This window comes from Zootoca vivipara, chromosome Z1 (genome assembly GCF_965207765.1).
Source record: "Zootoca vivipara chromosome Z1, rZooViv2.hap1.1, whole genome shotgun sequence".
Classification (NCBI taxonomy): domain Eukaryota; kingdom Metazoa; phylum Chordata; class Lepidosauria; order Squamata; family Lacertidae; genus Zootoca; species Zootoca vivipara.
The window spans coordinates 30,589,149-30,614,049 of record NC_142583.1 but is presented as its reverse complement, the minus strand read 5'-3'; the positions used below and the strand labels follow the sequence as shown (position 1 = coordinate 30,614,049).

Genomic DNA, 24,901 nt, shown 5'->3' with positions numbered 1-24,901 from the left:
GGAGGACCGAAGTTTGGGGGTGCCTGTTTTAAATGATATATGAAACACCCAGAAGAAAACCTTAAGGCACTTTTCGGAAATCTTACAGCAACCCGCCCCCAAACCCTTCCATTCAGTCAGATGACGAACTTTACCACTGATAGCCAATTAAAAGGATGTATTGTGAACCATTGACTGCATCCAGTTAATTGCAAAATAATTATTCGTATTTTATTTTATTATTCGACTAAGTTTTAATCAGAGCAGACCATTGAAATTAATAGCCCTAATGTAGCCATGTGCATTAATTTAAATGGGTCTACTTTGAGTAAACCTTAGTTGAATAACAAACACCCTTTGTCTTGCACTTGGGGGAAAAGTTTAAGTAGATCTGGCAGATTTTAACACCAAGGTTCTGAGGCTAGGTGGCAGCAGAGGCAAAATGGAAAAAGTTAAGTCTCTACAACAGGCAAAAATGCAGCCCTCCTGTCAGTGTAAAATGCGAAACAGAAATGCATACAAAAGCCTCGGAAAAAGTTGGCGGTTCTCATGCTCAGTGATGTTGAATATCTGTGCTGAGTGCTAACACAACTGATCCATCAAGCTGGCTCACTCAGCCAGTGCTGAGCATTCATAAATCAATTACTGTTTTTAACTGGCAACTAGCTCGACCTACATCATGGACAAACAGCAGTGAATAAATATTCATTAAGATGATTACATCAGCTCAAATGTGCATGAGAACTTGAGAAAGGCAGGCCTTTTGGCATAGCTGCTATAACTGAAATGCTGACATCACCTTCAGTGAACTAATACTGTATTTGTGAGAGTAATTGAAACTATCTGTTGTAGTTACAATCTCCCATCCATATTGTTACCTTTTTCTGCCTCCTATTTTAGCCAGTTCTGAAATCTCCAGCCATGACTTGCCAGTGAGAGAACAGAACGACGATGACTTCCACCACTTCCCACCCCCACCTACAAACCTTGAGATCAGTTCTGTTGAGCTTCCTCCAAAGCACTTGGACAGCCACCAGGTGAACAATGCCAGATCCAGTGTAGCAGCTTTTCAATTACAGCTCAACTCTCCAGAGAAGAAAACCAACGGTGTCCATCCCAGCCGTAGAGTAAATGGGGTAGTTAACGGTGACACCCAAATCGACATATCTTCTCATCCTGGTGGCCTGCTTTCACCTACAAAAACACCACCTCCAGTCCTCGCTAAGCCAAAGCTGTGAGTAATGCTGTGTTAATATTTATTTTTCCTTTTGTGAACCAACTAAATGGCATATATAGAATCCTAGAACCATTGAGCAACAGACATCGATGTATGCATGTGTAAAAAAAAAAAAACCAATGCATGCTACTGCAGGATAGGGTCCAGTGTGATGGGACTAGGATTAGGGGGAACTTTGGTCCAGTTCTTCATTCAGCTGAGCTTGTTTGATACATTTGAGTTTTTCAGTATCTCTTAACTCACAAAGTTTTGCATGGGAGAAACCATTTACACTTTCATGAGCTCCTTGGAAGAACGCTACAGTAGAAATGGGGCAAGCAAGTGTCATTTTACTACATGTGCTACCAAACAAAGACAGTTCCAGGTTTGCGGGGACTCTGGGCAAAACAGTTGCATCCCTTCTAACATTGGTGGCCCCTGTCAGGTGGCCCCGGGCAGTGAAGATGGCAGCAGCAATGCACCAAGGTTGCTTCTTAATTTCACATTGTCCAATAGTGCTCAGTGTAGGGTCCATTGCATGGCATTATGGGACCCAAACCTAAGCTCTTGGGGTGGAAGGGTTCCAGAGCAGGTATCAGGGCTAGTGGGCCCTCCTTAGAACCTTTGAGCACAGTAGCTGATCTACGATGCCAAATGTTGATGCAGGCAGACTGCCATTTGAGTCTTGTACTTGCTTTCATACATGTGTGGGATAATGGCCCCCAGGCAGTGTCCAGTTTCCTCCACATCATGGTCTATCCTGCTATACTCATGTGCATTTGGGTATATATCCTATACTAAGAAAACCTGAGCAGTCATTTACTTAAAGTTCTGCTGTTTCTACAGCTCCTATTTCTTTTCCAGTGAATGTGCTAGGCTGGCTTTATTTTTGTGATTTTGATTGGTTATAAATAAATGGAAGGGTTCTGGGAAATTTTACCTGAAATAGTAATGATGAAAGCTGGTGTGGTGTTGCAACTTGGGGAAAACTACTGATAGACATATGAAATATATATATTTGTTCCCACTTAGTGTGGAAAGGGTGAGCTCCCGCTGTTTGGTCCCAGCTCCTGCCAACCTAGCAGTTCGAAAGCACGTCAAAGTGCAAGTAGATAAATAGGTACCGCTACAGCGGGACGGTAAACAGCTTTTCCATGCACTGCTCTGGTTCGCTAGAAGCGGCTTAGTCATGCTGGCCACATGACCTGGAAGCTGTATGCCGGCTCCCTCGGCCAATAACGCGAGATGAGCGCCGCAACCCCAGAGTCGGTCACGACTGGACCAAATGGTCAGGGGTCCCTTTACCTAGTGTGAAAAGAGAGAAAGCACCTAAGCTAAAATTTAACTGGATACAAATGGGATATTCTTAAACGTTGGACATGCTAACAGCTTAAGGTACAGTCTTCACTTAAAGGTCAAAAGTATTCTTTTTGTCCTTTTTTATAAAAAAAAATCCTAATTTAATTTCTTCTTGTCTCTGAAAATCAGACACAATATTCTTTGTGGTTATTTGTGAGGTTAAGACATAGTTCTTGTGGAATGACATCACCATCTCTATGAGCTGGATTTTGAACACCAGACTCAGGTACACACTGGAAGGCACTACTGTGCTCAGACTTAGTTACAAATTATTCTACGTTTCTTGTCTTTATACTGAGGTTCAGAAGAGGACATGTTCCAGTTCAAACATGCCAGTGAGATACTTAAGTAATAGGATTACTAACGCAAAACCCGGGGGGGGGGGGACTTGAAAAAAGAGGTGATGTTTAGGTTCAGTGCAGTAGAGGTGAACAGTTGCAGGAATAGTAGAGTCAATGAGGAGTCCTCTTTGGCAAACGGGGTTGTTGGCAGGCCATATTATGGGGACGCCAAATGGGGAAACCTGAAAAATGTAACTGCTGACCCATGAGCTAAGTTTTATACTTTGCTGTGAAAGCACTGTGGAAAGAATGAAATAGGATACAGTTCAGGATATGTCTTAATATTTGCTGGAAGACTTTTGAGGAACAAATCTGGTTATGCATCTTAAGCAAATTCTACAGACAACTAGATTTGCCTCATTTCAAAACTTGAAACCCTTTTTTGCATTGTACTTGCAAGTAAATGTGATTTTGGTCTAAAATGTGTTTTTAGGCCAAGATTTTAGCATTGTAATGTGGCTAAGCTATATGACGTCTAGTATCTGTCAACAGTTGTCTTTTTGCTGATAAGCTTGTAAGTACATGGTCCTATTCAACCTGTAATTCACATTTAGGTGAGCATATGAGAGCGAGACTAAATGAAAAAGATTGTGTGTGTGCCCATGGTTGAGCATCGGTATTTAGATTAGGTTATTTTGTCTGTGCTCCTCCATTGACACATGCAAGTTACCATGAGAGGTTGTGATCATTTAAGTACATGGCAAATGGTAGTGGTGGGAATTGTTCAAATGGTTTTGTTGAGGCTCATGTTGTAAGGCCCTTTCTAATTAGTAAAAGGGCATGTCATATTATTATGATTTATATACGAGCAGTATTCTATGACATGCACTTTGCATTCCAAAAACCAGATAAGTAGTAAAGTCAAATGTAATGTACTCTCCCAAATTAGTCCACCCATTCTGGATTTCAGAACTCAGTTTTCTGTATAGGCAGTAATTTTGCAAGCATCCAATTGGTGTGAAACCACTGATGCATGGGCCCTTTTGGACCCAGAAGAGGGCAGGGCGGGGGGGCAGGGGGTTATGTGCACTCTGCTGACGCACACGGGGGCCAGGAGCAGAACCTTCACACAAAATGGTCGCATCCTGTAATATCCTGCCTGTGGATTAGAGTGTGCTAATGCATTTGAAGAAAAGGGTTAGCCTGTTGTGGTAAAAAGAGGACTTCACACATAAATATGTAACAGAAGATGTAGCATGCGGAAATAAAATGATCAGCATCACTCTCTTTTATATTCAGAAACCTTTGCATGTAATTGTTTCTTGGCACTGCTGTAAAACCAAAGCTTTCATATGCAGAGTTTGTGCCTGCAACCAAGAACTGCTTTATAAGAGTGGCTTCTAGATTATGCAGTTAGATACAATAGTTCCTACATTGTTTGACCTTCCGTTGCTTCCTGTGTTGATAACTCAGCTGGCACCTTTTAATCTCTGCTTGCCTTCACATAGAACAAAACAGAGCTGCCAGATGGGTTGCAAATGTTCTTTTTTTTAAAAAAAATCATTTTACTTTAAATATTTTATAGATTTTTATTTTATTTAAAATATCTCTAGGTCAACTGAAGGGCAAAAGTCTTCTCAAGGTGGCTCATAAAATAAAATGCAAGCCCTGTTTCAAAATACATAATAAAAGCCAGCAATAATAAAGGCATTCCTCCAGCTCGTAACTACAGATATGTACTACAAATTTGCAATCTAAAACAAAACAGCAATTCCATAAAACAACCACAGGAAACATCTCAAACAAATAGGTCTTTAAGGCTCTTCTAAATGCCTGTAATGATGAGACACCCACCAGCCATAATGCATTCCAGAGCCATGATAGAAAAAGCTCCTCTCCGCGTGTCATTACCAGCCTGACTTACTCTCAGGTGTGTGAGAATGCAAGCTGACATATGTGCAGACTAATACGGGTGGAGGTAGTTTTTTAGGTAACTTGGCCCCACGCAATGGACTGGGAGGCACACTGGCAACCAGTGCATCTGTTGCAGTATGGGTGTTACATGGGCAGGCCATCCGATTCCAATCAGAACTCAGGTGGCAGAAGTTTCCAGACTAACTTCAAAATCAGCCCTACAATGCAACACACTGCAGTAGTTTAACCTGGATGCCACTACTAGTGCATGGATAACCACCATAAATTGAGACCTTTCCAGCTGGCATACTAGTCTAAACTGTTAAAAAGTACTCCTGGCCATTGCAGCTGCCTGAAACCTCCCCAGTTAATCCCAACTCCAGAAGCACTCCCAGACTGTGGGCTTGGCCTTTGAGAGTGCAACCCTCACCCAGGACCAGTGGTAAAAATCCAGACTAGTAAATTTCCATTCCCACAACACCTTCATCTTGTGGTTGTTCAGACAGATGTCTGGCCCAAGGGCCTAGAGCAGTGATGGCCAAACTTGGCCCTCCAGCTGTTTAGGGACTACAACTCCCATCATCCCTAGCTAACAGGACCAGTGGTCATGGATGAAGGGAATTGTAGTCCCAAAACAGCTGGAGGGCCAAGTTTGGCCATCACTGGCCTAGAGCAGGCATGGGCAACCTTGACTCTCCAGATGTTTTGGAACTACAACTCCCATGATCCCTGACCACTTGCCCTGTTAGCTAGGGATCATGGGAGTTGGGTTGCCTATGCCTGGGCTAGAGTGTCTCAGTCTTCCAAGCAGATTGATTGGCCACATGCTTAGGATATACAAGCTGTTAAAAAAATCAATGAAAACATTTGTTTGTAGTGTTAGCATGTCAGTGATTCACCCCCGGCTATCAGTTGTTGATATACTACTAGGTTTTCATTCAAATTAGCCATTGCATGTGATAACTGTGGTTAAATGTGACTGGTCACACATGAAAAGTACATAGGTAAGGGCTTCCTGTCAAGTATAAGGGCTTCCTGTCAAGGGCTTCATTGTCAAGTATAAATTAGCCCAAAGACCAAATCATTAGTTGCTGAGATGATTACTTTTTGATGGAGAATCTGCTTTAAGCATTGCTAGTATATTTATGGACAGTGCTTTTTTCCTAGAAAAATAGGTGCTGGTTCTCACATGAAGTTGTTGCAGTAAGTACCACATTTTTAACAAAAAAAAGGAGAGGTGCTGGTACTGTGTACCCTTGAGTGCTGCCCCCTGGGGAAAAAAACACTGTCTATGGAGATCAAGAATGCTTTTACACAATTTATCCCTATAAGCCACCTGGCACTGGTGCATTTCCTGCCAAGTGCATGGTAATCTCAGAGTTACAGATCAGCCTTTCTCAACCTGGTGCCCCTCCAGTTGTATTTGACTCCCATCAGTATGGCCAATGGTCAGAGAGGAATATATGAACCTCTTTGTCACATTGTTATGTTTTCATTAGCTTGGAAAGCTCCCTGTGTGTGTTTGGTTAAAAGAGCACAAATAAAATGTAGTTAATCCAAAAATGGATGTAAATACCAGGAGATTTAGGCCTTTAATTTTTTAAAAAACTTAAGCCTGCTTCCGCCATTCAAGCTGCTTTTTCTCATAGAAACAGGCCTGCAGTATTGAGGGTGTGTGAATCCAGTTGGAGAATAAACATAATCAACTTACCTTGAGTGTTAATGTTTTTTCAGCTACCTTCTTCTTTGGGAGTTGACAAGAAGGGAGAGAGACATTTTATAAGAGTGTTAATTATCTCTGGGATTTTTTTTGTATTGTCGGTTGGCTCTAGTATAACCAAACTCCCAGCCCAAGGTGTGCACAGTTGACATGTCGACACCATTGTGACTACCCAAAGCTTCCTGGAGAAGAGCTGACAGCTACTTTTAAAAAGTGTAACTCCCTCTTTATCCTATTTGTGTTGGAATGCTGTTCCAATTAATCATGGACAGTGTTCAAAAACTGTGTCTACTTAGCAGTCTGCAACTACCTTTCTGCTTGGAAAGGAACAAAGCTGTCAAAACTAGTGGAGGTCTAGATCTTCAGAAATGCTGAGCACACCAGCCTGAAATTAATGAATTGGAATCACTAGATTCTTAATCCCTTTATGTTTAGTCTGTTCCTATGTTTGAAGGTATTACAAATAAACCACTTGGTTTTATTGTTTTTTTAACTGATGAAGTTGATTCCGTACACCTCGTTCTTTGTTTGAGTGTGTATTAGGTCTCGGCTGAACGTAAAATACTAAAAGTTAATGCTTCTTTTCTCATTTTCTTGGCAAAATGGAGAGGTATGCTCTTAAAGGGGGAATTAGAGCATTAATATTAATTCTTATTCTCTCTCTCTCTCTCTAATCTGTCCGTGTGGTGTCTAATTGCAATGGGCTTGTGGGAGAATGGCATTCTACAAACTAGGATGACCTATTTTGTGACATGGAGAGATTAAATAGCCATTAGCCCAAGGAGAGATGACTCTCTCTTAATCTGCAGACAGTGACTTCATACCTTGCTGACTTAGTGCTGATGTGCACATCCAGAAGCATTAGGAGGTGTCCTGAGGAAAGGTTCCCCCAAGGTTGTCCCACAGTCATCATAAAGGAGGACACATGGGGGTGACTCCCTGTGTCAGCCACATCAGCCCAGTATGAGGTTACGGCAAGGTGAAACATGCTATGGAAGAAATCTGCTCTAGTTAAATTTATGTTGCGCTAGGTTTAAATAAGGGCATGATTGCACATTTCCTCTTTTGTAGGGGAGAATTGGTGGGTATGAGGGAGGTTATGTAATGTTTCCCCTGTCGCCTGATTGTTCTCTGTAGCCTTTCCTTTCCCACCCATTTCTCTCCACTCGCCAGTTCCATACTTGGGCATATTTCCAGGTTCTGAATCTAGCTTGGAAGACGAGTTTTGGGGAGATCCAACAGTAGCGACTGGCAGACTCACTCACCTGCCCCTGGTTTAATTTGTAATTGGACTTGGCAAATGTTGTGATTCCAATAGTAAAAGAAAGAAAGGAAATAGCCCTACTTATTTTCTTGAATTCAATTACAAGACAAATCTGATCGCATCATGACTTAATGGGGGACTGCAAGCAGTCTATTCCTTACCTGTCCGTGAGCTCCCCAACTAATTCTGCCCCCCCCTCTCCACATATATTGCTGATATGTATATTTCCCAGTGTTGGAGGTGCCATAGGCAGAAAGGTTTGACTTTCCTTCCGCCACTGAAACAGCAGCCAGATAAGCAGGTGAGAGGGAATTTGATTTGGAGATGGAGGGGAAGGAGCAGAATTCAAAGCAGTTACACATTGTCCTTCATATTTATTCCAATTTGGTTTACAAAGCAAATTAAAAGATCCGAGCTGGAGAAGCTTAATTTCAGAGCTCTTACAGTTGATCAAGCAACCCCAGAATAGCTTTCCCATCTATTGCATCCTGCCAAATGAGGAAAATTAAATCTGTACATCAAATACACATACATATGTAGTATTCTTTAGTTTTCATGATCTAAATTAAAGGCAAGGAGAAGTGGTCAGTGTGATGCTACAGATAAGGTGCTGTTAACTGTTTGCAGCCTGCATGGGACCAGTATTTTAAAAATGCATTGGGTTTAATCTGTGTTTGGTGTGAGAGAGAATATGGCATTGAGATATTCTGCTGTCATATAGTTGTGAATTTTGGATTTGACAGCAACAAAAATGCTGTCATTGTACTGACCTTTTTAATAGGTGGAGAGAACTAACTGAATTTCCTGCTTATCTAATCTGCAATCTGACAGGAAAAATAAAACGTCCCCATACCATGGCCATAAATAAAAGGCAAATTTGCTGTATTTTCAATATATGATTTTGCAGTTGTGCTGTTGCACAGGGATGGGAGAATCTGTCAGTTTCCATTCCTCCCAGTTTCCCTTTATCCCAATCTTAAATTTCTCCACATTTCTACAGCGCTCTCTCTCTGTGTGTGTGTACACACATATGAAATGCATTGGTATTTTAGTGTGAATTTCTCCTAAGAAACATGTTTTTATATGTAGTTTTAACTAACATACATATATTTGCAAGGTAACGTACATATATTTCCTTACCTTGAACTTTTGTATGTTATTTTCACTAACATATGTTCATTTTAATAAATGCATTCTTTTAAACCCTATATTGTTGAACTGCATCACAAAATTCAGAGATGTGCAAATGTTGCAGGATAGCTGTGTTTCAGTTTTCGTGTTGTTTTTAAAAGGTGCAAATTAAGTAATTGCACCTTTTAGGTGTGACCTGAATTGAATCTCTCTCCCGTTCCTAATAGGAGAAGGTAAGTTTGAATTCAGGCATGTAGAAAACTGTTGGCCCATAAGAAGATAAATGCCATTAAAGATATAAGTCTTTTTTATGGCTTGATGCTTTTCCCTGTATTGATTAATGTATTTTCACTTCTAAAAGAAGGCGTGCTCCAGTGTATTTAAAAATGAAACTGCAGGAAATTCAGCCGATACGAAGTCTTCTTGTACTATAGCACTCTACTGTGCATGAAACCTGCTAGTGTCACTTTTGCACAGAGGCATTGCATCTCTGTGTGGATTTTGGTCTAGTACATTTAATAGATAAGCAACATTGTACAATATATATATATGTAAGTTACCAAATGGACATATGCTTAAAAGAAAATATGAAAGCAGCCAAGCTGCCTTTAGTGCCAAGAGGCTAAATTGACCTATTTGGTGTTGCCAACTGTAGTCTTAATCTCGTTCTAAAATGTGCGGTTGGTTGGTTGGGCAGGGAAATTTGTGATTGTTGGGTGTTTTTTTTAAGGAAATGAACAGGAAATTGGGAGATTCTGGCTAATTCCTGCTATGCAGAGCAAAGCATTTCACTTTTGAGATGACAGCATTTTTCTAAGTTCTACAAAGCAAATCTGTTAATGTATATTGATAAGGAATGTCAAACTTGCCAAATGGGGGAAACAGTGTGAGGGTAACATGAGATTTGTGACCATTGCAATTTAACTATAAAGCTTATCCACCAAACAAGGAACACAGCTGATGGGACTTGTAGTCCAAAACATCTGGCAGGCACCAGGTTAACAAATGCAGGTGTAGAGGGATTAATGAGCTAAGACTTAAGTACTTGAATGAACAACATGTAGATTTTTTTAAAAAATGTTGTGTCTTCCTTACTCCAGGAATACTATTACCAGTATATGGTTACCAGATTTTTTCCAGTGAATCCAGGGACACTTATTATTATTATTATTATTATTATTAAGCTGAGTGGCAACAGGAAGTCAGTAGTGGGGATGGTGAGGCAAATGACCATGGGCCGAAGCACACATGTATATTGTATAAAAGTGCAAAGCTCTTCTTTCGCACCCTGTGAAACATAAATGCCCAGAGTTTTTAAAACCTGGGCAACGGCGCGCTGCGCACCCTGTCTCCCGAGCCTTCCCCGATCTCCCCCCCCCCCTTTGTTTTGACAGATCGGGAGAGGCTCGGGAGTCGCGGGTGGGCGGGTGGCCGTTGCCCAGGAGGGGCGCAAGACACACAGTTTCTCTGCCAGGCAAGGTGCAAAGCCCTTCTTTCTCACCCTGTGAAACATAAATGCCCAGAGTTTTTTAAAAACTGGGCAATGGCTGCCCGCCCACCCGCCTATGACTCCCGAGCCTCCCCCGATCAGTCAAAACAAAGAGGGAAGGGGGCAGGAGATCTGTACCGCCGGACGTCCCCGGTTCCCCTTTGGCAGTGGCGGTGACAGCGGCAGTCAGCAGCCCAGAGCCAGCCTGGCTGGCTTTAGGAGCTGCCCGCTGCCGTGGTGCCCGCCATTTTTCCTCACCGGAAGTCCCCATATGAAGTGTTGCGACACATCATATGGGGACTTCCAGCAAGGAAAAATGTCAGGCGCCATGGCAGCGAGCAGCTCCTGAAGCCAGCCAGAGCCAACTGGGCTACCAGGCTGGCTCCAGGCTGCTGAGGCTGCCGCTGCCACGTTTCCCAGGGACAGATGTGCAAATCTGGGGACATTCCAGGGACAGAATTTGTCCAGGGGCAGATTTGCAAATCTGGGGACTGTCACCGGGAACCAGGGACGTTTGGTAACCCTAGACTATTAGGAAGGAGCAGCTTTGAACTCAAATATTCAACCTTTGTTTCCCTGCTAGCATCTTTAAGTGTTAGATCAAAGAAGATACACTTTTGAAGGATCACATGCTTTCCGTGTGTGTGTGTGTGTGTGTGTGTGTGTTTACTGAGCTGTTCTTTTTTGGTCCCAGTCTCTGTCTGGTCCCTGTCTATGCACTTTTTTTTATTTGCTTATTACATGCACAAAAACTACTGATGCCAACCTCTTTGATTTTTTCCCTACCACTCCTTAGACATACACCTTCCTCCTTTACTTTAGAATCTCACTTTTCACTGTTAGACTCGTCCAACTGGTTCTCCTTTGTTGTTCGTTCATGAATTTTCAGCCAGCTTCATGTCAGCAGCAAGCTTCATATTGTCCATTTATGTCCAGCTTATCTGATCTGGAAAACACAATTCAGGGAGTCTTGTTCTTCTCAAAAGTTGATATTTAGTTGCAATCTCCTTTTCTTTCTCTTGTAACTTGTATCCATTTCCCCATAGTCAAACCATGTCTTGCCTGGAAACCTATCTGGGTTTTGGTGTAGAGATTTCTCAACCATACCACTGCTCTTGAAAATCAATCAGCAAGGTAAAAATTGCTCCATCTGAAATCAAGGAAAGAAGCTGGAAGAACTTGATGATTATAAAAGACTAATCTTTTATAAAGTAAGATCACTGATGGTGGCACAATTAAAATACTTAAAACAGTGTGACCCAGAGAAGATGAGTTACAGGTAGGTAGCCGTGTTGGTCTGAGTCGAAGCAAAATAGAAAAATTCCTTCAGTAGCACCTTAAAGACCAACTAAGTTTTTATTTTGGTATGAGCTTTCATGTGCATGCACACTTCTTCAGATACACTGGAAATGGAAGTGTCAGACCCTTATATATATACAGAGGGTGGTGGGGGTGGGTTTGAGGTTGATGGACTTCCATTTCATGCGGCTCAATGTGGTGCCTTCCATAGATCAAGAAAGCTTGATCACAATGATCAAGCTTTCTTAGCGCCTCAGCCCTTGTCCCCCCCCCCCCGGACTAATTGCAGCCATCAGCAGCCGTTAACAGCCATCCACAGGTTTACCACTCCCATCAGCCCATCACCCATTCCCACCCACCCCCACCACCCTCTGTATATATATAAGGGTCTGACACTTCCGTTTCCAGTGTATCTGAAGAAGTGTGCATGCACATGAAAGCTCATACCAAAATAAAAACTTAGTTGGTCTTTAAGGTGCTACTGAAGGAATTTTTCTATTTTCCAGAGAAGATTAGATGCCTATAGAGCTGACTTGGAAACCAGTGGACTTTGAGCACACAATCAAAGGCTTGGATAGTCAGTGTGATGCCCTCCAGGTGTTGAGCTACAACTGCCGTAATCTACAGCCACTATGGCCAATATCTTGAGGTGGGTGGGTGGAGTTGTCATCCAGCAACATCTGGAGGGACACCATGTCAATCATCTCTAGTTCAATGGAACCAATGGCTGCCACACACATTATGGGGTGATGAACCTAGGTTTCTCACATAGTGTATGTTCAGATGTGATGCTGCTCTCAGGGTGAGATCAAGAGGGGGAAGTTGTGAGTGAAAGGGGGGATCCTGCATTTATTTAAACACAGGATCTCCTTGACCTTGTGATGATGTAGTTGTAGGTCATCTTTTCCAATACATTGATGGTTGCTGCTCCTGTGCTATGTAATATTTCATGAACCTTACGTGTCGTAACCCTACAATCCAGATGGGCTTAATCTACCTATATCTGGACTGTTCACCTCCAGTTGCACAATGAACTTAGTGTTTTTCTTTTTCTTTTTAAGGCATCAGATACATAGAGAAGCAGGGAGGGGAAAGGGGGGTGCTCTGAAAAGGTATCAGTTCAAGGTGAGTGCAAGAATGTTATTAGTATTTCTAAAAATGCATTCACAAATATACTTCCAATCAATCTAACCTGCCTCACTTGTGGGGATTAAATGATTATACTATCTTGAATAGGGATGTGGGTGGCGCTGTGGTCTAAACCACTGAGTCTCTTGGGCTTGCCCATCAGAAGGTTGGCAGTTCAGATCCCTGCGATGGGGTGAGCTCCCATTGCTCTGTCCCAGCTCCTGCCAACCTAGCAGTTCAAAAGCATACCAGTGCAAGTAGATAAATGGGTACCGCTCCGGCGGGAAGGTAAACAGCGTTTCCGTGTGCTCTGGTTTCTGTCAGTGTTCCGTTCCACCAGAAGCGGTTTAGTCATGCTGGCCACATGACCCAGAAAGATGTCTGTGGACAAACGCTGGCTCCCTTGGCCTGAAAAGCGAGATGAGCGCCGCAACCCCATAGTCACCTTTGACTGGACTTAACCATCCAGGGGTTTTACTACCTTGAGTTCCTTGGAGAAAAGGTGGGATGTAATGCAACAAAAATTAAATAAATCAGACACTTTTTAAAATTATGCCTCTAAGTTGAGCTTTCCCAAACATAATAACCACGTTATGTTGCTTAAAAGAGCAAACACTAAATGTAAATTACACAGGGACTTTACCATCTAAAAAACTGAGCCGCCATCCCCCCCCCATAGTCCTGCTTGAGTTCAATCAAGATTATGGGTTGTGTCTAGCAGTGTCACTCAGCTGACAGTAAGGCATGGGGAGGGGAGCATTGTTCAGTGATTTCCCCCGCGTGTGTGGACCCAAATTTGGTAAGGAGGGTTACCCAACACTTTGTTGCAGACACAGGGAATGGGGCTGCAGGAAAGAGAAGGAATTGTTGAAAATTGCTTCTCTCTCTGCTCTGCTGACAGAATCTCGGCTAAGCACTGGATACATCCCAATATTTATCCTTCAGTAATCCTGTGTTATAACAAGTCTAGATTTATTAAAGGGGCTCTGGTCAAACGTGCGTACTTGAAAGGTGAATAAAGGAATTGGCTTGCATTTTCAGCTAGGAGATGTTCCTTTCTCATCTATATTTACGTGCATTGCTAAAATTTCTATGTGTGTATGAGAAGTATGAATATTTCAATACTTTACTTTTCCTTTAACTGGGTGTGCCTCCTTATGCTAGTCTTTAGGAAATGTCTACTCACTATAGAGATTTGACCAAAACAAAAACAAAAACACAGAACACACACAAAAACATAGACCTCTTTAGAATATCTTTAAGGCCTCAAGTAGGGTAATAGAGCAAAACAGGAAGAAAAATTGCAGCTGCAATTCTGCTCCTCCTCCCTCACTCCCCAGACAAAACTAGCTTACCTCATGGACATTAACCGCTGGGATAAATTTTCTCATTGGCATGGAAGAGAAGTAAAGTGGAAACACATTCAGAATCTTCCATGCTAGGGTTTTTAATGCTGATTTTTTCAAATTATAATATGATATCTTCTTTTTTAAATGTATTGCTCTTTAACTGTCATAAGCTCTTCTACTTGGGAGTGAGTTAGTAGTTTCTAAAATGTATCTGAAGATGCTTTCATCTCCCAGTTGCTTTTTCTTCTTCTTTTTGTTCCACACCCACTGAAAGAGACTTTTCAAAATGAGATCATATAGCACACTTACCTCACTCTAACTACAGCCATACACTATTCCTTTTTGTCTTAGTACTGCCATTTCCAAGAGACGAAAGAATTGATACTATTAAGCTGAAATAAAGGTTTGACGCTGAAGTCTGTGAGACAGAGTGCTTCTGTCAGACTAGGCAATACTGGATTAGACGGTCTAATGCAGTCTTGAGACTGCTTCATAAAGAATCCTGAACTGCAATTATTAGAAAATGACCTGTATGATCTCTCACTATAATTATTTTTACTGTGTTGCTAAATAATTGAATTATAATTCAGCGCAAGTGGGCTGCACAGCAAAATGTTGCAGAGTTTGCATTCAGGCAAATCTGTCACCCCTTTGTAACTGAGGGATTGCTTCTCTTTGTGTGGACGTAGTTAGTATGTGCAGAGAGACCCCTGTTTTTGATTCATTCCTTGTGATGCATCAGAGCCACCGGAACTTGACACTTCAGCTCTCTCCCCTTCTGTCTACATGGCCCTGCCGCAGATTCCAGCCCTTCAGATAGCAAGGTGGAAGTTTCTTCCAGGCTCCTGCATTTTAGGAGGTTAGATATCTGTCCATCTAGGTAAAGTAAAGGGGCCCCTGACCATCAGGTCCAGTCGTGTCCGACTCTGGGGGTTGCGGCGCTCATCTCGCTCTATAGGCCAAGGGAGCCAGCGTTTGTCCGCAGACAGCTTCTGGGTCATGTGGCCAGCATGACAAAGCTGCTTCTGGTGAATCAGAGCAGCACACGGAAACGCCGTTTACCTTCCTGCCAGAGCGGTCCCTATTTATCTACTTGCACTTTGATGTGCTTTTGAACTGCTAGGTGGGCAGGAGCTGGGACCGAGCAATGGGAGCTCACCCCGTTGCAGAGATTCGAACCGCCGACCTTCTGATCAGCAAGCCCTAGACTCTGTGGTTTAACCCACAACACCACCTGGGTCCCTATCTGTCCATCTATAGAGATATAAATTCTAGTTTGTCAGGTTTGGGATGTTGATGGATTGGTGCTGGGCATAATGGTATTTTTGATCTCTGTGTTACTGTTCCTCTGTGTCATAATTCTTTAATTTATCATTATTGTTGCTTGATAGTAATTCAGTTTGAGTCTTTGAGTTGTCAAGGCAGGTTACAAATTAATAAATGAGCTGACAACTGGTAAGTGTCATAGGTCTTCTACCTACAGAACCTCACTGTGATTTGCTTGGACAGCATATTCAGTGCATGATGTCTTATGGTCACACCAAGCTATAAAAGCCCCTTCTTTGACCCAGCAAACTCGTTTCTTTTGGATTCATGCAGCTGTCCATAATAGGAGCTTCTGCTTGGCGTTTACATGGTTTTCCCTGTACTGTTTAAGGGCAGCTGAAGGAAGTAGCCCTGTTTTTAAAATGCATGCATTTCAGGCATAACAGACAGAAGAGCAGTGCTGCTCTGAAAATGTGTTTGGGAATGCAGGCTAAAATGCTATTAAGAGCTGTTTAGCATTTTCGGAGACATCTGTGTTCCATCTTGTGGTCTCTTTAATTAGCATCAGTCTTACTAAACTTTATTCCGTTTGCAGAAAATAGTATCTTGAAGGAAATGACCTCTAGTTAATAATTATATATTTTTTAAAAAAACCCAGTGGGAAGAGAGTTCTGTGGGCTTGATTTAATTTATGTTACACTGTTTGATTTCATGTCTCTTTTATTGCCTCACTCCCATGATGGTTCATTTCAGCAAAGTCATCAAGCTCCAAATGGCATTTTCTTCTGAGCTTTGTGGCTGTTGATATATTTCTTGAATACCAAAAATGGAAGAAAGATTAACCAAAGATGTGACAACAATCTAGGAAAGAAAAGCCCTCTTGTTTAGCTCACTGTCCCTTTTGGCTTCTAGACAAGTGAGAGAGCCTAGTTCCTGCAATGCTGCCATTCGGTTTTGCTCTTTAAGAAAAGAAAGAAAAAAGATCTGCGTTAAAAGATAACTGTCTTGAGGTCTTAGTTTGCAAAATATTTAAAATAATTGCAGTGTGAGGTCGCTTCTTTGTTTTTTAAAAAAAGATTGCCATGCTCAAAACAATACATGGATATTCCCAGAAGGAATGAATCCTACTGAACAGAGCACATTCTCACCCTCCACGTCAGTGTGTAATGCAAGTGTCATTTAGTGTTGCATTTCAGTTTAGAGAATGGCTTTATTTCATTGTGTCATCACGGAATAAAGACACTCTCCAGAGCCGAAATCAATTTGTGTACGACATCTGGCTTGAAAGAAAGAAACCTCATTGAGCACACATTGCAAAGCAGAAACAGCAACTGGAATGAAAATGATAGTTCTCACATGCTAGTGGCCCAGTATCTTGGAAGTGCATGAATTTGTGGCCAGTTTTGCAGCACTGAGTTGAGCCACTCTTGCGGATACTGATAGACTTACTTCCCGCATGGAGATGTAAGTTCATGTGCATGGTGCCCCTTCACAGGGCAGACCTAGTGGTGTGTCTGCATCCTCTTCAGGGGGGTCTCAGTGCCCAAATGTGGAGGAAGTGTCATTCTGCTTTTCTTCAGGTGGGTCATAATTGTGGTGATTGTGCTCCCTGGAATAGTTGCGAGAGAAAACCACACACAAAATTGAACCAAGGTTTGAGCTAGAAACCAACCAATTTATGAAGGGTATCTTACACGTTTCAATCCCAATCCCAGAGAGACCTTGCATTAGCTTTTGGAGGCTTATTTAGGTAAAGGTAAAGGACCCTAGGACGGTTAAGTCCAGTCAAAGGCGATTATGGGGTCACAGCGCTCATCTCGCTTTCAGGCTGACGGAGCCGACGTTTGTCCACAGACAGCTTTCCGGGTCATGTGGCCACCATGACGACTAAACTGCTTCTGGTGCAACAGAACACCGTGACAGAAACCAGAGCGCACAAAAACACCATTTACCTTCCTGCCACAGCAGTACCTACTTATCTACTTGCACTGGCATGCTTTCAAACTGCTAGGTTGGCAGGAGCTAGGACAGAGCATATTTAGCTTATATCTGAGTAGGGGACACTTCCAGATAAGAACTATAATAGAATTGTGGGTTTTTTTATTACTATTATGGTATCTATTGTGGGGGACATCTGTTGTAAGCTACTGTACTTATAACAGTTGGCTGGTTGGTTTGCTTTTAAAATATGCTATAAATAAAACAAATTGATAACTAATTAAAAACAACAACTAGTATGGTCTAGCGTATTTATATTCATTGGGTATAAATGAGATTAAGAAACAAATCTCAGTCTGCTTCTCTCCTTGAACTTTTAAAATGGCTTTGATCATTTATCTTCACATGATTGGGATGGTGGGATTCAATATATCCTTGGTGGGATTGCATTCCTCCTGAAGGATCGAGTGTGCAGCTTGTGGGTGCTTCTGGAGTCAAGGCTGTCCAGGTGGTAACACAGTTACCTAGGGGATTTTTATCCAGTTTAGCATTGCAGCTGGCATGCCGGTTTATCTGTTTAAACATTAAAAAATTGTAATAAAATGGCAGGTGACAAGACAGTGGGGCTTGCAACTAAAGGCAATTCTAGAAGATCTGCTATTGTAAAAGAAAAGCCATTAAAAGGCTCAAGAGAAAACGATGGACTTTGCCTGGTGCCTAAAGTAGAGAAAAGGGTGGCAGTAAGCAAATATAACCTAGGGAGGAAGTTGCATCGTTTAGATTCAGCCATATAAAAATCCTCTCTTTCGTAGCCAAGTTTCCAAAGTGAGAGTGCTTACAGAATGCATTTAAAGAAGGCTTTAGTGGGCAAGTTCATGAACACGAACAGTTTGCTTTCCTTACCACTGAGTAATCATTGACTGCCAGCCACAGACTGCGTGTGTTTTGGAGAAAGCTTGCCTGGATTGAAGACGGTGGCTTCCAGGTATCCTTTGACAATATCGTTGGGTGGGGGGTTTTTTTGCAAATGAAGTGCAGCCTGGATTTCACTTTAGGAACCCTGGATATAAATGTATAATCGAAGGTCTAAAAGTCAATTTGGATTATTATTAGTCTGTTCCTTCAACCAGACAAAGGCTTTTAATTTCTTCTCTTGCTGCTATAGGGAGAACCATGTTTTGAACAAAACTTCTTTTACTGCTCTTGTTTATGCTTATTATGTCTGCTTAAATTTGGCAAAGAGGTGAAACAAGAATACCGGCCAGCAGCTTGGTGTGCTTGGCAAAGATGAATGGCAGAAATTGCTGAGGTGGTTTCTGCCTATTTCGAGGACTAACTTTTTAAACCCTTGTGCCTTCTATTATGCTTCTATCCACAATCGTTTTCGCAATAAAAACATCATTGTCTCCTTGCTTTCCTTGTTATGCAGAAAGAGGAGAACAATATAGAAAATAATTAACATTCCTTTCCTGAACATTCTTGGCAGCATTCTTCAAGCATGAAGAGCACAGCCTTGCTAGTAAGAAAACGTAGGTACATGGAGCATAGTGCTTCAGCTTGTTTTGACTATTTTGGAGAACAGACATCAAGTGAGAAAGGGACAGAGAGGCCTGACCCTCTAACCTCCTGCTGCGGTCTCCTTATCAGTTCTTTGTAGAAGACCACCAGGGTGCATGAGTGACTAAATTAAAGGAGGCAGGGTGGGTGGGTGGATTTTGCTAAGGCTCCCCTTGCTGTTCTTGCAAACTTGAGTGTTGCAGATTCACCTTTGCAGAAATTTACACCTGGCCAGAAAGTGGGAAGTGTCTGCATGCCGTCTAAAGCAGGGGTCAGCAACCTTTTTCACCCGTGGGCCGGTCCATTGTCCCTCAGACTATGTGGTGGGCCGAACTATTTTTTTTGGGGGGATGAACAAATTCCTATGACCCACAAATAACTCAGAGATGCAAAATTATTTTCATCTACTTGTGGTCTGTTTAGTCCCTGTTCTCTTCTTTTCTCTGTGGCAGTGGTGGGGAACCTCAAGCCCATGCGCCAAATTAGGCCTGTCAGGCCATTCAGTTTGGTCAGTAAGACCATTTTTGGCTGTCCACACCGACCTGTCACTTATCTGATACCATATGACATCAGAACATAGGACAGGCGAAGCTTCTGCTGTAAACCAACAATAGAGAATATTAGAATACACTCCTGATTGTTACTTTGCAGCTTGCATTAGGTGTTGCATAAATTTGATGCCAAATGCAAGCCCTATTGCTTTTGGAGTGGAATCGGATCTAGGTGATGAACAGGTCTGTGGCCCTGCTTGCCTGTCAAATGTGGACCATAGGAGGCGTGGCACTTTTTGATCTGGTCGCCCAGATGGAAATGGTTCCCACCCCTGCCTACAGGTTCTCACTTGATAAACAAGCAGAGGAGTGTGACTGGCAGGCAGCCTAGAAATCCTTATTCTTCAAAAGAAGTAGAAATAGATGCATAGCTGCCAACTCCTGATCACCTTAAGGGTAAGGTGTTTTGGTTGCTGTTGTTCCTTGCTGGTGGAACTTGCAGCAAGATGACATCTTCAGAGGTTCAACAGAAATTACAGCAGAAAAGGAAGATCATTTTAGCCCAGGCTGGATATAAATGTCCAATTATAGCTCACCAACTTTGTTCTGGCCTTAAAGAACTGATCTCCCTCCTCTACCTTTCCCCTCCTGCTTTTTACGTCTTTGTAGAACTTAGTGTTGCCTTTTCTTCTTAAGTGATGCAAACTGCTTTGGGAGATGACGGTTTTCTGGAAAGTTGGGTAAAAGTATAGTTAGTATGTAAGTAAACAAAGGAATGTCTGGAACTTAAATAAGCTCTATTTCCACGTTCAGATGCTTTATGTTAAATCGACTCATAATCCTGTGATCTAGGAATGCAGAGAAATGAATGTTAATTTCTTATTCCTCGTGCTGGATTGTATTGTGACATTGCACAAATACTCTCTGTTTAAAATGTAGAGAATTGTCAAAATGTCATAGCTTTTGTTCTTTTCATTTAAAACGTTTCGGATCCATTGTGAATGGCGTGACTTCATCAACCACACAGCTAAAGGATAGGGAGGACATGAAGGCAAGTATGGAAAGAAATGAAGGGATACAGCCTTGCCTCCTTTGATGTGGCAGGAACCTTTTTTTCATATTAGGTTTCCTTTGCCAGCTCTCAGCAGGAGAATGTATGCATGTCAAATCCTTTTCCAAACAAGCTTCATTGATTCCTGCCAGAGAACCTTTTCTGGTGGGGGAGCCAAAGTTAACCCCTTTTTTATTTTGCGGCATAGCAACTTTATATAAACAGTGTAATATTGTGACTGAGTACAAATGTAAGACTTGCTGAACATTCCAAGTGCACAAGTTTGCTGTGGGTGTTGGGCATGCAATATTTTCTTTTTTAATTCTAAGTACATTGCTCCAGTGAGTACAAGACAGTAGTATTTGTTTGGCATCTGTCGCTACATTTTCAAAGATTTGAAGCCTTTTCTTTTGCACATAAAGCCTGCAGTTTCCCCCTTCTAAATCCTCCTTCCTGGCGTACATACATACACACACATGCTAATAACAATTAATATTTAAAGCGCTATTTATTGCACTCATAACTTGGGGCTGTGCAGAATTTTTTAAAGGGCACAGGCCTCTCCGATGATTTGCAATATAATGGGTGCCTGTAAGGCACTGGGTTGGAGCCAGAGCTCTATGAATAGAGTTATGCTCACAGGATGTGGTGGCCCTGTCTGCATGGCAAACCTACGCTGAGGAGAAGCAAACCATGACCCCAGGCTTAACACTGCATCTGAACCAAATACCACGGCTTGTTTTGCTCCTAACAAACCTTGGCTACAAATCATGGTTTGTTGGTAGTGAAACAAACCACAATCCCTTGTTTAGACATGGTTTGTTTCCCCCCCAGCAGGAAGACCATGACAGACCAACGCAGGAACAGTTTACTTGTGTATAGTAAACCATGGTTTGTTTACCATGATGTGCAAATGGGGACTAGGTATATCTATGGCATTGTTTGCAATAAAAATGGTCCTTATTTTCTTTTGACTAAAAATGCAAAAGTGCTTTCATTCTTGCTTTGATTCTCCCAAATTCCTTGGCAAGGAAGGGATGCATTTTTATAAGCTCCTTTGAAAGAGATATGGAAGTGGAAAGAGCTTCTATTAGCATGCTAATAGAAGTAGAAGCCAGATATTTATTCCTTTGCAACCTTTGACAACATGACACAAAACAGTTGTGTGTGGGGGGAAATAGTATTAAAAAGATAAATTCTTTGATCATTTCTCTTATCTGTGCTTGAACATTCTTTTAGATTAGATGTGGGCACAATACAGGCCCTCGGGGAGACTTGTGGATGTTAGGTGCTCATTTTTAACATGTTTTATACTTGCAGATAAAAGCACAAACATGTGACTACAGTGTGCCCTAACCACTTAAGAGCCAGTTGTTGTTGTTGTTTAGTCGTTTAGTCGTGTCCGACTCTTCGTGACCCCATGGACCATAGCACGCCAGGCACTCCTGTCTTGCACTGCCTCCCGCAGTTTGGTCAAACTCATGTTCGTAGCTTCGAGAACACTGTCCAACCATCTCATCCTCTGTCGTCCCCTTCTCCTAGTGCCCTCAATCTTTCCCAACATCAGGGTCTTTTCCAAGGATTCTTCTCTTCTCATGAGGTGGCCAAAGTATTGGAGCCTCAGCTTCACGATCTGTCCTTCCAGGGAGCACTCAGGGCTGATTTCCTTAAGAATTGATAGGTTTGATCTTCTTGCAGTCCATGGGACTCTCAAGAGTCTCCTCCAGCACCATAATTCAAAAGCATCAATTCTTCGGCGATCAGCCTTCTTTATGGTCCAGCTCTCACTTCCATACATCACTACTGGGAAAACCATAGCTTTAACTATGCGGACCTTTGTCGGCAAGGTGATGTCTCTGCTTTTTATGATGCTGTCTAGGTTTGTCATTGCTTTTCTCCCAAGAAGCAGGCGTCTTTTAATTTCGTGACTGCTGTCACGAAATTAAGAGCCAGTACACAACTATAAAGCAGCTCTCCAGTATGTTTTTCTCTAAATCCTATGGTTTGTAAGATTTTTTTCACAATTCCCAGGTCCTGGTTTATATCTTTAATATTTGAATTATTAATATACATGATCCTTGCAACACAAGATTTACTGCAACCTCCAATAAACCATGAAGCATTAACAAAGCAGTCACACACATCATCTTGCATGATCACTGCTTATGAAGAGGTATTAGTCCAAAAAAGACTACATCTGAGCATAGGGTACTCAGTCTGATGCTTGCAGGTGTGCATGATTTTTATAATTACAGTAATAATGACAGTAAAGTAATCTTTACCCCTTTTCAGATATTCTAAAACTCACTAATGGGGATTGATGTTGTAGTGACGGGCTGTACTCTGAGCTCCAGGCATTGATAATCTCTTTATAAAGAGAGACTGCATTCAGACAATTATATTTCTGCTTAATATCTCATATCGCTGGCTCCTTTTGGCCATGCATACAGCCTCTTCACTCTTCTCTTTATGTAAGGCAGCAACAAACTAGGAAGTCGTCCTTTTAGCTTATGTAATGAAACAGATGTTAACAAGGTGTGCTACACCATTAACGTTACTTGTTTCATTAGCTGCATGTTTTAGAAAGGTGTGGGATTGTTACCTCCTGCATGCATTTATTATTTTCAATAAAAACAAGCTAAACAGTAGCCTAGTGTATTTCAGTGTGGCTTTACACAGTACCTCAGATCTGACTTGTATAATTAGAAATTCTTATCAGAAGAGGTTCAACAGGGTGAAGGGATGGCTGAGCCATTCTCATCTCCGCCATCTCTTCACCCCATTCAGCCTCTTGACAATAATTTCTAATTATTGCTGTCAGATAACGGTGAGACTTTCCTCATGCAATGCAGACATACACCTGTGATTTCTAGGGAAAACAGAATGGCACTATAAATTCAGTTTCACCCTGGATGAGCTATTTATGTTGCTTATTTTGTGCCTCCTAGAGTAGTTAAATGCCATTTGTTCAAAAATAACTCCATATTTCATATCTGTAAAGATGCTGCTTCTTTTCCTGTGCTTCACATACCCTTGACTTCAGATAAGCACAGTTTCATGAACTGCATGCAAACATTGTTCATGTAGTACTGCAAGAAGCTTAAGACTTGAAGGACCACATTGTGGTTTTCCAAATGGAACTAAATTATGTTGATGCTGAGTTTCCACTTGGGTTTCTCTCTCATGGCTCCATAGCCATTGCTTTCTTATGCAAGCATTTCAGAGCATAACTGCAGTGTGCTGTCTAAATACATCGCACATTCATTGCTTCCAATATGCCAGTAAATCCATATTTTTTAAATCCTTCACCATAAGGGTAATTAAAACTGTTACTCTGAAAATGACAGGTAAGAGGTTTCTTGGTGCTACGTTTCTTGGTGCTAAGTTTCACTGGGTATGTGGTGTGGCTTGTGTTGAGCTGAGTGGGCATTTTACCAACTGCCCTCCTATACCTAGCACTGACCTTGTGACTTAACTATAAGATTCCAAGAGACTCTTGCTTAAGAACTCAAGTGGCTTCTTGGATCATCAGTTCAGGCCCTGCTTAGCATTATTTTGCAAAGGTTCCACCAAGCAGTTGCCAATAGGTAGTCCTCCAAAAATTGGCCAGCGGTGTGCCAGCTTGTCTCTATCTGCTGAAATACAGATTGAATACTGTACATTTCTGTGCTGCTATTTACTACACTTAATATTGTGGTTTGCCATCATGGCTGGAAACTCTTGTCAGGCTACCATAATGCCTCAGTAGTCGCCATGACTGAAAAAGCTTGGGGTGGAATTTCTACTCTCTACCAGAATCAAGTGCCATTGAGTAAACAGAGTTCTGAAACTTGCAGTTGTTTACCAGCTAGACTAAAAATCATCTAAAGTCTTAAGGGTTTTCATTAGCATACTGTAATTGTGAGTCGAGGACCCAGCACCCGCATAGGGTTAAATAAAACACACAGACACATTATTTTAGGTTAATGGGCAAAATAAGGCCACAACTTTATTGGTTACAGCGTGTGAGATGTATTGGCTTAGGTATCGGATAGAACAAGCAATGCACGACTCCACCCCACTCAGCGGGGAGTCATTCTGTGGGTTAACAAACAGTGGGAGGAGCTTGTTGATGCAAATACAACTGGAAGCTTTCCCTGACGTCACTGGGGGTCATGCCATGGCCCTAGCCACCAGCAGGGCATCAGACAGGATCCATGACTACTGGATTTCTTTAACAGAATACCCAAAAGTGGAGGGGTAGGTGATGGCCACACCCTATCCTCCAACACAGTACACATATTCCAATGCCTAACCGCCAATACCCGGAAGTTGTGACAAATTGCTTCGAGGTAGGCGGAAAAAACCAAGAGGCTGGTGTCAATTAGCCAAATGGATAAAAATTCCTACCAGTCCCCTTGGGCAACCAAGGCAGCCAACCTTGGTTGGTTGACCATAGCAAAGTCAAAAGCAAGGAAAGATGACCTAAA

At 42.0% G+C, this 24,901-nt stretch overlaps 1 protein-coding gene across 3 annotated transcripts in view; it reads left to right on the top strand.

The window, feature by feature from the left end:
- The window catches only part of PALLD (palladin, cytoskeletal associated protein), a 225,245-nt gene that overhangs the window by 108,969 nt on the left and 91,375 nt on the right, over positions 1-24,901 (top strand). For all 3 annotated transcript variants that reach the window (XM_088659970.1, XM_088659979.1, XM_088659984.1), the window contains one exon: positions 880-1,213. In XM_088659970.1, the coding sequence (XP_088516096.1) occupies positions 880-1,213 (334 nt within the window). The remainder of the gene's footprint in view (positions 1-879; positions 1,214-24,901) is intronic.